At 39.8% G+C, this 15,507-nt stretch overlaps 1 protein-coding gene across 1 annotated transcript in view; it reads right to left on the bottom strand.

Annotated features, from left to right (window-relative positions):
- The window catches only part of LOC109538107 (spectrin beta chain), a 20,376-nt gene extending 5,448 nt beyond the window's left edge, over nt 1-14,928 (bottom strand). The window contains exons 1-3 of the mRNA XM_048660608.1: nt 14,756-14,928; nt 4,917-5,077; nt 5-4,002 (exon numbers count right to left, since the gene is read on the bottom strand). Of these exons, the coding sequence (XP_048516565.1) occupies nt 5-4,002; nt 4,917-5,046 (4,128 nt within the window). The 5' untranslated portion in view covers nt 5,047-5,077; nt 14,756-14,928. The remainder of the gene's footprint in view (nt 1-4; nt 4,003-4,916; nt 5,078-14,755) is intronic.
- Between the last annotated feature and the right edge of the window lie 579 nt (nt 14,929-15,507).

The following is a 15,507-nucleotide window of genomic DNA, read 5'->3' as shown; positions in this document are numbered from 1 at the left end:
CGTCAAACAGTCGTTCACCCTTCTCCTTGGTGGTTTGTTCCAGAACATCGAACTGATCGGCCAGTTCCTCAATCTTGGGCGAGATTGCGGTTGCATATTCCGGCTTCTCCTTGGCAAGTTCCTCTCCAGCACGTTGCAAGTTCAGCAGACGCTCCTTGTTGGCGCCGATCTCCGCCTCAAAGGCTTGATGCCTGGTCCATTTGGAGTGCACAGTTTTGGCCGATCTGTACGTTTCATCCTGTGCAGTAATGTGCTTCTCCTGGATCCACTCGCCCAGCTCGTCGCAGTCGCGTAGATACTGATGAAGCTCCAACAGATCTCGCAGTCGTTCGAAAAGTGCTTGCGCCTTCTCCTTGTTGGCAAGTCGACGCTCATCCAGATTATCAGCGCGCTTGCCAATTTTATCCGTAGCAAAATGCCCTTCGTCGCAAAGTCTCCTGGAAAACTCCACGACACTGTTGATTTTATCATCGTTGGCCTCCATGGTGGCCAAAAACGCCTCGTGGCGTTTGAGAAGGTTCTCAGCTTGCTCGAGAGTGGTGGGAGTTTCATCCTTGCTGAGAGTGTGTTCTTGTTGATTAAGAATGACTTCAGCTTGACGGGCGTCGCGTTCAAGCAGCTGCAAGCTCAAAGACTGCGAGAGCAGATGTTGTCGATTGTCCCACATTTGATGGATTTCGTCCCAGCCGTCCTTAAGGGCCTTGAGCCGCTCCCGCAGGAACATGTACTGCGGGTCGTCCTGGGTGCTGGGATCGGCAGTGATTTTCTCCCCGTACTCCATCATCTTGGTGTAATCGTCTGTGTAGTTGTCGATCTCCTCCCGGATGGCCTGGTGCTGGGAGAGAAGCTTCTCTGCTTCCGAAAGGGAGCTGGGTGTGTCCTCTGAGGCGATGTCAGTTTGCGTCTTGGTGAGCCAGGTTTGGAAGTGGTCCAGGTCCCGTAGGAACCTGTGCAGATCGCCAGCTTCTTCCAGCTTGGCGTCGCGCTCTTTGAGCATCTGCGTGAGACGCTCCCAGATTATCTGGATCTGCACAATGCGCTCCCTGATAACAGCGGCTTCCTCTGGATGCTCGTCTTCAATGCCATCGGCCTCCTTTTGCAGGGAGTTGAGTTTGGCTTGAATGGCAGCCAGGTCGCGCTCCATTCCAGATAGGCGGCGCTGCAGCGTCATGATTCCTGTAAGATCCATTTCCAGACTGTCGGTTTCTTGCAGAATGCGAATCTTGTCCTCGATCCAGGTGGTGGTTTCGCGGCATTCAATGTGGAAGGTTTGCACTCCGTGCGCTGAGTTGAGTTCTTCGCGCTTGGCTTCGGCCTTTTCGCGAAGCTCCGCCCATTTCTGGTTAAGTTGGTTTTGCCTGGCAGTGATCTGCTCCCAGTTGGGATGCTCGACGTGCAGCAACTGTCTGGCGAGTTGATTAACTACAGCCACTCTAGACGCGTTCGAGTTCATCTCTTTCTCAAAGCCATCGTACCGGTGTTTCATGATTTCCACGTCCTCAATGTCGCGGGCAGGAATCATTGTCTGCAACATGCGGTCTTTTTCGCTGATCCATTGCTCGACGCCGTCACTCTCTGAGAGAAGCTTGTAGAGGGAAAGAGCGTCGAGGAGGCGTTGTTTGCGCAACTTGGCCAGCTCCAACAGCTCCTTGTAGCGGTTATCGATGGAAGCCAGTCTTTGGGAGACTTCTGGAGAAGTGGCCACTTCCGGCCCGAGAGCCTCGGCTTGTTGATGGAGGCTTTCAATGACGCTCGCGTAGTTCTTCAACTCGTCGGTTACGTCCTTGTGCTTCTTCAGAAGCGATTGTGCGTTGCCTTCGTCCCGTCCGACGTCTTCACTGGAAACCAGTCTCAAAGTGTCCAGCATCCAAATGTCCACATCATCCGCGTCAGCGAAGAGTTGGTGATAGTCCACCGCCTCCTCCAGGCGCTTTCTTCGGTAGGAAGCCAAGTCGAGCAAGTGCTTCCATGCGTCCCTAATTTCCGTCAGTCTATCCTGTATTTCCTTGGAGCCAAAGTGGCCTGATTGGATGAGTTCTTCTCCCACGCCGAGGGCGTCGTCCAGCTGCGGCTCGTGGGCGGACAGCTCGTTTTCTAGAATCTTGTGCTTGCTCAAGAGCAGGTTGACGGTAGTCAGATCGTGCCCGATGTCTGAGGTAGAAACGATTTGCTCCTTTTCCTTGATCCAGTTGTCTTCGTCCGCCATGTCCCAGTAGAACTGCCACAGCTTCCTGCTCTCCTCCAGCCGCGAGCGGCGCTCCACGGCTAATCGCACTAGCTGAGCGTAGGCTTCCTCCAATTGTTGGACGCGTTCCAAAACAAGCTGAGGATCACACGGCTTATATCCCTCGTCTCCTTCAACATCAACAAAGCGCTGACTTTGGCTTGCCACCGCCTTCACTCTATCGCCCAGAATATTGATGTCGGCTTCCAGCAAGTTGTGTTTCTGCAGCAAGTCTTCGACGCCCATCAGATGTTTGCCCAACTCCTCGATCAGCAGGCGCGTCTTCAATTCCTCCATGGCATCTAGGATGTGCAACATTTCCTGGAAGTTCTGTTGCAGCTGCAAGGAAAGATCTAGTCTATTTCTGCGTGCTCTAAGCAATTCCAAGAGGTAATTCCATAGGCGTAGGACGTTGTCCTTTCGGGCATTGATGCGTTCCATGTCGTGATAGCTTTCGGCTTCCAGTTCGGCCGCAACCGATACAACAGCCTGGACGCGCTCTTCGTACGCCAGAATGTCGGTTTCGATGGCTTCGTGCTTCTTAGCCGCCGCTTCGACTGCTGCTAAGTCTTGGCCGAAGTTGTCCTGGGAGACTAGGCGTTGATTTTCGCTCAGCCATGTCTCGCGCATGCTGGCTTTTCTGTTGAATCTTGCGGCGAGTTGCTCGAGTTTTTCTTGACGGATTAGTTCTTCTCGCAAGGCCAGTTCTCTTTCGTGCTCGGCCTTCTCCAGTCGTTCCCAGGCTTTGTTGATGTCGGAGATCATCTTGCCCTCCTTCGGAGTGTAGGGACGCTGGTTGTTGGCCCGCATCTTTGACTGGAGGGTGAAGAGGAGAATCTCCAAGTTTCCTTTCTCCACGAACTTGGGCGGTTTCTCCACCGTTCTGTAGTTGTTGAACTGCGTCAGCTGCTGCTGAACGCCAATGAGGCTGTTGGCAAACTCCCGTTCTCCCAAGGCGGAAATGGTGGCCTCGATCCATGCCAAGAGCTCGCTGGTGAGCCCTTCGTACTCCTTGATCATTCGGTCGTTTTCCATTGCGATTCCTACGACTTTGCCTATACGCTTGCCTTGCACGGTCTCCTGCTTCATTTTGCTGAAGTAATGGTAGTAAGTGACAACGTAGGTGATGATGGATTTTTCGTCTGGTTGCTCGACGAAAACGTCCTCAGCATCCAGCAGCTTGGTCAGGCCGAGTTTGTCCTCAGCCACGTTGAAGGCGTTATTGAGATTATGGATGGGATTGGATTTTGACAGTTTATCGAACTGGAGCAAGTCCGGTCGGTGTTTGTGGATCAAGGCATTGAAAGCCAAACCATCCCGCCATGAAGTCGAAAAGTTCCGAACGTTCACGTTGTGATAACCAGCAGTCTTCATTTGACACCAGAGAAGTAAAGCATCTTTAGCCGACTTGGTTTCCTGGTTATCCGTCTCTTCGATTGTGATGTCCTGGATTTGGAAGCGCAAGATTATAGTCCATATCAAACCTAACGACAATCGGGGATTTCCATCTACTATATCGTGCGATCCCATATTTTCCAGGTGAACTCTTTGCTCCTTGAGGAACTGGAGCGCTTTGTCCACATTCTCTAGGCAGTGAATGCGCATCTTGCCTTTGGTAGGGCGAGGCAGCCGTTCACCCGAAAGCACTTCTAGAAGCTTAATCAAATTCTTGCCGTCCCTGAGGTCGGTGTAGAGGTCTGTGATTCGGGAATTCACCCGAACTAAATGCGAGTTTACCCATTTTTGGAAGGTTTTCTTTTGTACGCTTTCTCTTTCGTCTGGAATCAAACCAAATAGAGCATGAAACACTGGCAAGACATTTGATATTTATTTATTAATAAACACCGCGCAATTGAACTTCATTGAAACACACCTCACAGACAAAGTGATGCACTCAAGGCTTCATTAACGCAATACATAGCTCCTAAACTACGGGTTAATTTTAATTATTACAGGATGCATGTTGGTATGCAGATTATGTTCAAGCAACCGTTGATAGGAAATCGGCTTAAGTTTCGACTGACTGTTTTAATAATTTAATCAGAGTAACCAATAGTTCAGAGTGATGATTAGTGACGACAATCGACTCTTCAACTAAGCTCGATTAATTTGCGTAAAGTGCAGATGCAGTTTTCTTGTAAGCAACTGAAAAAAGAGCCAGCAGTACCTCTAAGTTCAAACACAAACTTATCAAAATACTGATACTCGTCATCAATTGAACCCATCTTAATACCGTTAATCACGACGCGAAAAACACTGAAAATTTCCACTTTTTCTCGTGAAACAATGAAAAAAATGCACTTAACAAGAGAAGGCAGTGCCGATTCACAGCACACGCATTCATATTATAATTGTTTCAAATCGCTGCACAGGAAACGGTTTGGTTTTTGATAAAAATTGGTTTACAACTGATAGTGAAGCCTATTGGGCAAAACGAACAAACAAACGTGAATAATTTAATACCTAATTATATGTTCGAGATAGCTCCCGTTCGGAGGTGCGATTGTGTGAAGGTCTTAGAAAAATGCTTATCATTGAAGTCCCAATTAAAAACGCACTTAAATTGTAAAAAAAAACATTTAAATTGCAACAAAAACCAAATTGATTTTCTCGCAAAAAAGCATTAAAAATGCGCAAAATGTTTTCAGTGCCAAAAGCATAATGACTAAAAATCCAGACGCAATTTTTGTACCTGCTAGCGCTTTGATCCTGGACCGTTCAAACAGTCTGGAAGAAGAGTTGCCTCCATCATATTCATAGTCCTCCTCAATCTGTTGTTGCAATGAGGGGTCCCACCTCACCATGCTTATGTCAGTGGTCATTGTTGCGTTTAACACCAGCTAAGCTGGTCACCTGTAATCAAAGAGAGCCGGATTAATTTAAAAAAAACCATCAACCCAGAAAATCAGCTGCTAGACTTGCACAACACCCGGAAAATCAGCAGCAAAAGGAAATCCCTTCACGTTAACTGTGTTAGATGCGGCCCCGTAATTTTATGGAAATAAAATCGTGCGCTCAGTTCCCACAAGGAAATATCGGTAAATGCTCACCTTTTCGGGCAAAAGCAGGAACAAGGGTTCAGTTAAACGAGATTGAGACTCAACAGAAAGTTTGGGCACTGGTAAGTGGTACAATAGGGATTTTTAAGACTGCATCCGAGTGACCTGATTTTTGGTAAGCAGTTTTCGAAAGCTTTTCGGGGGGAAATAATGAACATCGATCGCTTGGAGCAGTCTCCAGGTCGCCTGGCCCGAGAGTTGCCAAATGGAGTTGCGGGACTTTTTCGATCGGAAAAGTTCACAAAAAATTTAGCGCTTGTGAAAGCGCTCAAATGTGAATTTCACGCAAAATCGTTCAATGAAAAGTTGATTCATTCTCATCCTTTCATATGAATCTTCCTCAATGTATTCGGTTATATTTCAGTAACTTTTTCTTAACAGTTAATTTTTACGTTCACCCAAAGAGGTTTACTTTTTCCTATTCCAAGTTTGGCACGCATTTTTCATACAGGGTGACCGCATTTCAAAGCGGTGTCTCTTGTGCAACAATCTAAGCCATAATCACGATATTTTGCCTTAATCGCCAGGTATTTTCGCTGATAGTTTTCTTGCTTTTTAACGGCGATAAAAATTGCCACGTCTGCTCCAATCATTTTTTACATAATAAAAAAGCCCATTCTGCAAGAAACTTGAACCCGAAAATTCGGCGGTTATTAACCACAAATATGCAAAATAACTTTGCACTTTCGCCGAAATCCAAAGTTCCGTTGCTGGGAAAATTTTGAAGAATTTTTTACTTTTTTTAGATTTTCGCTTTTTAACAAGTGTTGAAATCCCTTTCCAGTTTCGAATTTGGAAACAAAAATCAAACAATTTTCTAGCAAGAAACGAACAGAATAAGCGAAAGTTTATAACAGATTATTTGGAAATCTCGTCACCGCCATTCCATAAAGACTGTAGAATTTATTAAAAAATATTTTTTAATTTTAACTGAATTTCCTTTCCTTTACTTTCTACTCAAAAACGCTCTATTTTGTAGAGTTTCACTTAAAAATACTGACGATCTGGAGAACTTTTACGCGAAAAAATACAAGATACGGATACAAGAATACAAGATTACGGCTTTGTAAAAAATGTACAAAAACTTTTTTCAGTGGCGAAACCGGGACAAGATCGAAAATTAATTTCTACCGTTTTTTTCCCGAAAACAATTAAGGTTTTCTCCAAAACCGATCACAAGACTAAAAGTTTTTAATCGAAAACGCAAAAAAGTATAGCTTTCTGATGGTTTTCTTTTTTTTAACAATAATAAGGTGTTTTCAGTCAAGAATGATAAAATTAATTTTGCTAGAAAATTAGCCCCATTCATCGGTTTGCAGATAACTTTAGAAAACCCTTTTCAGCTTCGAATTTGGCACAAAACGCAAATTATTTTATACAGTTTTTTACCGAAGGTAATTAGTTGCAGGAGCAATTAGTTGATTTTCTTCGGAATTCGGTCTGGACAGTAAAGAAAGAGAAAATCTTTTTTAGCTATCAAGCTTTCGGCAGTTTATTGTCGCCTTCCTCAGAGTGCGAATTGTTTGACCATAAGAAGGCCGGGAACTCTCCAGAATATTCCATCATTTTTTGTACAGCTTGATGAAATGTTTAATCTTTTAGTTACATTGCTTGGTCATAATTTCTTTGTCTTGAATTATACAAAACATTTATTCACGATCAACATGTTTTTCTGCAGAAATAACGAGACAGACTACATTAAATACAAATTAATGATGAGTTGAAGGCACTAATCTACATCTAATTCATTTGACTTCCACATTTCAAACTCTACTGCTCCGCATATCAGTTCGGAATCTTTCCGTAATTCCATTAACGGATGAGTTATAACTCGTTAACTCAGAGAGCGGCAATAACTCAACTCAATAGCGTAACTCAACACAGTGTTACCCAGGCCTTAAATTAGACGATTTTTTTGCGCTGATTTGCAGAATTTAAAAAGCCCCATTTTCGCGGAAGAAACGTACTGAAATTTATTGAAGATGGAAAAATTGACGAAGAAAGTCCGGCGAGTGTTAACAACAAATATGTACAATAACTTTGACCTTGATATATTTTTTAGTTTAGTAAGTATAAACGGAAGTGTTAATTTCTTTCTGCAAAGTGCAGCTGTTGCAAAATTGTCATTGGTCAATAGACACCAATTAACTTAAAACCAGCGCTTTTTGAAGCAAAGGTACCCAACAAATCGGACTACTTATTGCGAAAGCGATTTTTTCTATCAACTTTGACACACGCTTATTGAAGTAAATTTACTCAGCTGGACCGATTTTATCATCAAAAACTGTTCAAAATTTTGCCGTTGATATTTTACAGTGTTGCGAAAAAGCAGAGATTTCGATGAAATTTCACCCATTCTAACAAATTAAAGCGCTTTTACTAGAAACTTGGAAGAAACAAAATGCAAATTGCCCTTATTTAGCTGCATAACTATAAACTGTTGAAGCCCTTGTTCTCAACATTCTTTCCTTAAAGAACTGATTTCGGTCTAACTCTGGCTTTATCAGCTTATTCTTCACGAAAACTTTTTCAATATTCCAAAGTAACTAACCCTGGCAAGGAAACTGTCGCTTTTGCTTAACTAAACTTATGGCCATAAGAAACTACTATTTATGAGCAAAGTTCGAACATAACTTTCAGGAGCCAGTTTTCCACCATTTCCTTGTAAACACAGGCTGTATTGACTGGGGGGCGCAGTAATCATGTTACAGATTCAACATGTATTTGCCCCATTTCCTGCAGTAGATTGAAATCGATTGACGCCATAAAGCCAAACGAAAAATCATCACCGAAGAAGAGCTGAAACAAGTCTTCATCCTTGTCGAATTTAACAATGATTATGATGAAATGTAGGTTATTCACTCCATTGTGCAATACAACCTATGGCGTTGAAATTGTAACTGTAATTTTAATCTCGATTTTTTTCAACTGGCCACTGTTCGCGGAACAATACGTAACAGTTCGTCGATATCGCCTCACCAAAGTTGTTTAACCTCTACTATAACTAGTCTTGTTTATTATTACACTTCCCACTCGATTAGCTCATACTACTAGAACAACAGCTAAATAGCAAGTGGTTAAAAATAAAGCTCATTTACTATTAAAGCTAATGCTCCAATCTATCAGTCCTGTTCGAAATGAATTAAAGAAGCTTTGCAAATATAAAAATACGTTCTATTGAGCGTATCCTGCTTACCATCGACACACGTTCAATTTAAAACTCTAGTACTATTTATAAATTTTAATGATATTAGACAGAAAGCCTACTAATTTTGTCATGGCCGTTCTGCACGGCGAATCGATGGTTTCAATTAGAAGCGTGAGCTTATTGTGCCTGAAACTGCTTAAAAAAATAACGTGGACGAAACGACTACAATTTAGGCCTCTGGGTAACACTGAGTTGCAGTTTTGAGTTGTTGCCGCTCTCTGAGTTAATGAATTTTAACTCATGGCCGATGATGGAACTTTAACATCTAACAAGAAAAAACCATCAACATATTGGTTATGCGCATACGATTGCTTGAAACTATTTGGTCTAAAACGGGGGAAAATCCGAAAAATCTGAAGAAACTTAATTCCAGAGCGATGAGGGTGACGAGTTTTCCAAATATTGATTATATGCTTTTGGTTTCTCTGGTCGTTTTTTTGAGGAAAAAAAAATATAACTTTGTTTTTTTGTATAAAAGACTCTCAGTTTGCCAGTATTTTACAGTAAAACGTTAGGAAAAACGAGACGAAAAACGATTTAGAAATATTGACCTATAAGTGAAGAAACCTGAATTTAAATAAACTAAGTTATCACAGCGACAAAAGTAACGAGTTTTTCGAATAATTGATTACAAACTTTCACTCGTTTTGTTCTGTTCGCTGTTAAAAAAAATCTACAAAGAATTATTAGAGTTTTGTCCAAAAGTGTTCCAATAAAATTTATTTCATAATGTTCACAGAAAATACCTGAAGATTGTCAGTATTTTAAGTAAAACTAAAAATAATACATTTTTTGTGTAGCAAGAATTGCTTAATAGAAACTTTGCTAAAACTGGAATGACCTGAAGTTTTACAGAAACTTGAAAAATCTTCAGAGCAATGAAGGTGGCGAATTTTCCAAATAATTTTTGTCGTCGTTTTTTTCTTCAAGATAATATTAATTGCTTTCCGTAAAAAACTGAATAAAATTATTTGTTTTTTGTGCCAAATTCGAAGCTGAAAAGGGTTTTCTACAGTTCTCTGCAAATCGATGAATGAGGCAAATTTTCTAGCAAAATCAATTTTGTCACTTTTGGCTGCAGACCCTATTATTGTCAGAAAAGAAGAAAATCATCAGAAAATAATATTTCTTTCTGCGTTTTTGGTTAAAAACTTTAAGTTTCGTGATAGGTTTTTGTGAAAACCTTCATAGTTTTCGAAAAAAAAACGGAATAAATTTATTTTCGTTTCGGTCCCGAATTCGACTCCGAAAAAAGTTTTTGTAAAATTCCCACAAAGCTATAACAATATCTTGTCATTTTTCGCGTAAAATATATCCAGATCGTCAGTATTTTTAAGTAAAACTCTACAAAATAGTGCGTTTTTGAGTAGAAAGCAAAGCAAAGCAAAGAAGTCAGTTAAAACTAAAAAAACACATCTTTTAACAAACTCTAAAAAGGCAAAAAGTCGTCAGAGGAATGGAAATGATGAGTTTTCCAAATAATTTATTATAAATTTCTGCTTATTCAGTTCGTTTTTTGATAAAAATTATGTTATTTTTGTCCCAAATTCGAAGCTAGAAAGGGATTTTAAAACTTTTTACAAAGCGACAAAGGAGGCGAGTGTTCTAATAAAAATGTATTTCATAATTTTTCGAGAAACATACCTTAAGATTGTCAGTTATTTGAATTTAATTTTTTGAAAATTGAGCATTTAGAAAAAAGAGTAACTGCTAAAACTGAAAAATTCTGAAATTTTGAAAGAAATGTTAAAAATATTATTGATAAATGGCCCTTGAAATAAATCTAAAAACAACGAAAAAAGGCATTAACATTTTTCCAGCAACGGAACTAAGTTACTGCGCCGGTGCATTGGGTTAGCGCACCAAGCCATTTGCGTAGCACTGTGCCAAGCCATTTGTTAGAATACGCTGTATATTCAATTCAATGTTCATAAATTCTTCCTGGGAGTTTCCTAAATACTGACAAAATAAACTGCAGGTCTTTGTTCGATTCCACTATGTCGCAACTATGGATGTAATTGAATGTGGACATACGAATGCCCCGATTCAACCCCCGTTGATTTTTTCCTGTGGACATTTACCGCAAAAGTTTTAAGTTAAAAATGGGTTTGTGTGTGGCGAATTAAAATTACCACAAACCATCAAATGGCCGGCTTTATTACGGCATCCTCCTTATGTTGCATCATCGCGTTATTTCATTCAGATCGTCGTTATTAAGCTAATGGGCGATTTACATGGTGGCGTCATTTGAAAATATGGTTCTTGCAGCCCACTCGCTCCGAATTGGTATGGTAAATTGACCCTGTACGGTTATTTAATGATTAATTGCCCTAAAGCGATGCAGCCAGTTGAAAGAATGCCGTTAATTGTTGTCCCCCGTCTTTCCAGATCAATGTTTAGTAAGCATTTCCGACGAACCATGATCAACTTGCTCACCTGATCTCGTTTTAGTAGTGGTAAAAGTCCGAAATCATTTTATCTTATCTGTATACTTGCCAATCATTATTCCAACGAAATTATGTAAGTTATACACTCTTACTTCAGCGATATAATTATATAGGAATAAAGTGTGTGTGAAAAACAAACATTGTTATAACCAATTTCATGTTATCTTAAATGGAAACAATCTATTAAACATAAAAAACCGTTTGTGTCAATGGTTTTGAAGTATAAAGTTTTCCAATTGTGACCCTTTAGGAGGTAAAAGTCCTAACCGAAATAAGAAAGCTCTTGAAACCTTACGAATATTAATTCTATGAGATCTTTAATCCCCTCATCGGACGTTCCAGGCACTTCTTCCATGGGTCTAAAAAGATGAAAGTCACAAGATGACAAGTCTGGACTGCAGGGACGACATTTCAACGTCTCCCAGCCTAATTTGTCTGCCCCTCCAAGAGTGTTTGCGGAATGAGGCCCGGTGTTGCGTGAAGAAAATGACATTTTTGACCGTCTTTGCGTTTGTCTTTTCCTTAGATATAACAATTTTGCAGCATCCAGAAGATTACTGATCAGCACGCTTACTTCTCATCGAATATTTTCAACCGTTTCCTCGATAAAAGTTTCAAAGTTCGTTTGCTTCTATCTCTTCAGAGTTATGCCAAAATTTCATGTTTTCCGTCCTATTTTTGCACTTTCTCGGAAGCAAAATGAGCAAGAGCGCTCATTTTTACATCATTCCAGAGAAAACTAAATGGCTTTTGAAGAAAGTGAACCACCGATAAGAAAATGTTGGCAGTTTTCTCAAAAGTCTTGATTTGTGTGTTTTTTTGAGTTGCAAAATCGACTCAAACATGACGCTGCTTTTCTCGAAGTTTCTCAACCATTTGAGCCACATAATTCGTTTTGGCATCGTTGGATAGAGAATTTAATATTCGATTCAGTCATAACAACATGAGTGAGGAAATTCGAGTAGTTTTGACCCAGAAAGCGAAATTTGAATATCATACATTGGGCAGCGGCAGATCCAGCTTTCAAGTCAGGGTCCAGTCGATGACATGCCCTTGGATAAAACCTAATTGGTAAAACGCAGTTCTGGTCAATAAAGAGGAGATTTACGATGAAAATCAACAAAAAATGAGCACAATAAAATATCAAAGACGGCATACAAAAACTTTTCTTTTGAGATACAGTTTCGAATCATAAAACATCAATTTGACAATGCCGGATGGACTTGAAGACAACTAAAATTGCCAAATTTGAAGTAACGGAAAGCGCACATAAAAGTTCAGTATTGCAAACAGAATTTTAGTAGCAGTAACTACATTTTTATAGACGGATATTTAAACACGTGTTTTATGGGGAGTTTAAATCACTGTTGAGTCTTGTGTATATTTAAAGCTTCAAAGTACTGTTCATCCAAGGCTGAAGTTTAACTTCGAAGCGATCATAACAAAGAAAACGCTTTTTACAGCTCTAAAATTTTATCAAAGCGATGTAAAAGCTGAAGAATTTTAACGTAAAACAACAAGCTTTCTGCACAATCGATTGGGGCTCAAACTCTTCGAGAAAGTTGCCCAAAATACACAAAAATGTTATGAAAAAGTATGAAGAAACTGTACACAGAGGGGGTTGACCTAACAATAAAATATGTACAAAGATGAGAATGCAAATAGCGACAAATGTCGATGCTTTGGAAAACGTTGAAGCATTATAATAAGCCGGAGAAAGTTACTTTTTCAAGCCCATATGGGCGAGAAAGTTACTTTTTCAAGCCCATATGGGCTAAAAAGTATGTAAAYGTTGGCCATCGACCTCTAGTTAGAAATRTCGTCTAGAAATAAGAAAACCAGATCTAAAAGAACATCTAGTTCAAGAAAGATGTTTTATAGTTGCATTTTAAAACTAATATTAACTCTTGAAGATTCAATTGGCTACAAATCTTTATTTTAAAGCAGCTCAATGGTCAATTGGCAGAGTATTAATACATCAAAACATTACAATTAAATGCGACTCTATTGGCATCCTGAAACCTTACAATGTATAACCATAGCGAACATGCAAAATGTTCGTTATTTTCTTGAAATATTCATGTTTATTTGATAATTTAAAACCGAAACTGAACGATTGAAGTGATTTCACTATTTTGAATTTGCGGGATACAGAAACAAGCACTAAAACAGTCACGGAAAATCATGAAGTGAGTTCTAGAAAGTTTCCTTTCAAAAACTGAATCTTTGCTGAAAAACATTTAAAGAAAACACAGTGCCTGCTTCCGTAATTTTCATCATAAATTGTCTGCTGAAGAACTTGACTTCATATTTAACGCACGTTTATAAGCATACACTCATATTTCTGTCTTGTTTGATTTTTCCAACACCCGCTGGACAATCTAAACGAACTGGGTGTTATGAAGTGTTATCGGTTGTTTTCACACCCTGTATGGGTGTGAAAACCACCGAAAAATGTTAGTTTTTCGGTTCTACACCGTATCATACGGTTGCAAGATCGTACAGTCTTTTTTTACACTAGCAACATTTTTTAATTTCTTGATTAATTTAGAAACTTTCTTGTCTCTTGCATTATATTCGTATCTGCCACCGTTTTCAAGTTATTGGCAAAGCCAATGCATTTACGCAAATAAGAACAGTTATTCATGTCACTACCCAAGTTCCAAATTTCAGCAAAATAAAACTGAGAGAGTTATAACGAAGAAACCAAATAAAATTTCCAGTTTCTACACCCCGTTGTGTATGTACTCCCTGTTTATATAAACTTTTCTACACATTTTCAAAAAACCAATCCAAAATAGTAATTTGATTAATTAGCGCTTACAGACAATGTCCATTTAAAAACATACGTTTTCTACAACTACTCTCCCCCCATCGACCCCCTTAGAAACTCTTTGGGCAAATTTCAGCACTTATTGAGGAATTAGGGGAATAAATGTCAGTTCAATGGGCAATGTAGGCACTTTTTATACAATCGCACCCGCAAAAGCAGGTTGATTATTCAGATAAGGAGTGGCTGGTTCAATCCCGATAAGATCACAGTTGTTACATTACACTTGGAATGGCTGATCAATGATTATGATGTTTGTTTTAATAAAACTGGCTTTTATGAAAAAAAGGCTCTGGTAACAGCAATGAGGCCAAAGGTTTGAAGATCGGATGCGGATTTTGTAGTATTTAAATCAGTATTCAATAAATAAAAAAACTTATGCGAACTGTTCCAAGGACGACGAGCATACAAAATAAGAAATGATTCACTCAATTCACTGTGAGAAAAATTGATACCCAGTGTGTAATTATTTAATTTGTCAATTGGCACTTTGAACTTGCGATACCACTGTGATGTGGAGGGAGTGTGAGAATGTAAAAATAGCCCCTTGCTTGGAATTAGAAATTGATTTTCCCCAAAATTTCCACACCTATTTAGACTGGTGAGCAGTCGCGGATAATTCAGATAAATAAACAGTTTTTCCACTTGCCAGCTCTGGTGTTTTAAGGCTGTTCCCACTGTTCCAGTTTCCCTCAAAGTTCACTGACACACAGGGCAGCAAAAAGTGTCACTTGTTTAAAAACACTTGCCGATGGCTGGGCTAGAAACCATCAAATATTTGATTTAAACTGGTGAAGGGGGTGGAAAAACCTTTGAAACAGCCAACAGCTATATGGATAAACCATTTGGAATTAGTGGGGCATTAAAGAGCGCATTCTTAACCCACTAAACTGAGTTTTGTAATCAAACGGTTACACCTAACAGCAGCCATTTTTATCCCTGAAAGTTAATTAGCAGGCTCTGCTGGTAATGGCAATTGTGACTTACCTTGTAGAAATATGATGCACTGAACAACGGCACTCACTTTTCGGTCAGTTATTCCGTAAAATATCGTTTTCTCGTCACTTAAACCAGTCCAATAAAGCTAACCAACACTGCAAACGCCCTGCATGACAGCTAACGTCGCGTCGAGTACATAGATAAAGACAAGTACACAGACGAGTACGTCCACAGATCACAGAGGCTATCGATTCGAAATTGACATATGAACCTGTAGAATGTTATTTTGTCTCAGCGGCTGCTTTTCAAACTAGACTCGATTTACATTAAAATTTAGCGGGAGATTTGAATTCAGTTGATGAGTTTTGCGTATGAATTTTTGCGTTTGAATTTGAATATTTTGCTTATGAGCTTATGTAAGTTCCAATAACATTTCAAGCAGCCACCGCGGATATCATTAAGTGAACTCAAATCGCCTGATAAGGTTTTGTTCGTGTAAAAACTACGATTAATTGGGAGAATCAAGCGGATGAAACTCTCTTACTACAATAGGTATTTATTAAACTAAAAAACCCAGAGATCCCGTTGGTAATAGTATTGAAATTACATGAGTTAGATCGTTAATGTCTCACGAAAAATAAAAAATGTACAAACTTACACATTTGAAATTACTTCTTAACGGTTTAACTATTTTGAGTCCAGCTTTAAAAGTCTCTGACTGATTCTTAGGAAACCGAAATCGGCGACCATGTCATTTTCACAACTACGCACACAGCAATTAATCGGGTACCTGGCCACTT

Source organism: Dendroctonus ponderosae, unplaced genomic scaffold, assembly GCF_020466585.1.
Source record: "Dendroctonus ponderosae isolate FM_Combo_2020 unplaced genomic scaffold, Dpon_F_20191213v2 Dpon_F_20191213_1, whole genome shotgun sequence".
In the NCBI taxonomy this organism is placed as follows: Eukaryota; Metazoa; Arthropoda; class Insecta; order Coleoptera; family Curculionidae; genus Dendroctonus; species Dendroctonus ponderosae.
Note: the sequence above shows the minus strand (reverse complement) of the source record. Positions and strands in the feature narration are given on the sequence as shown.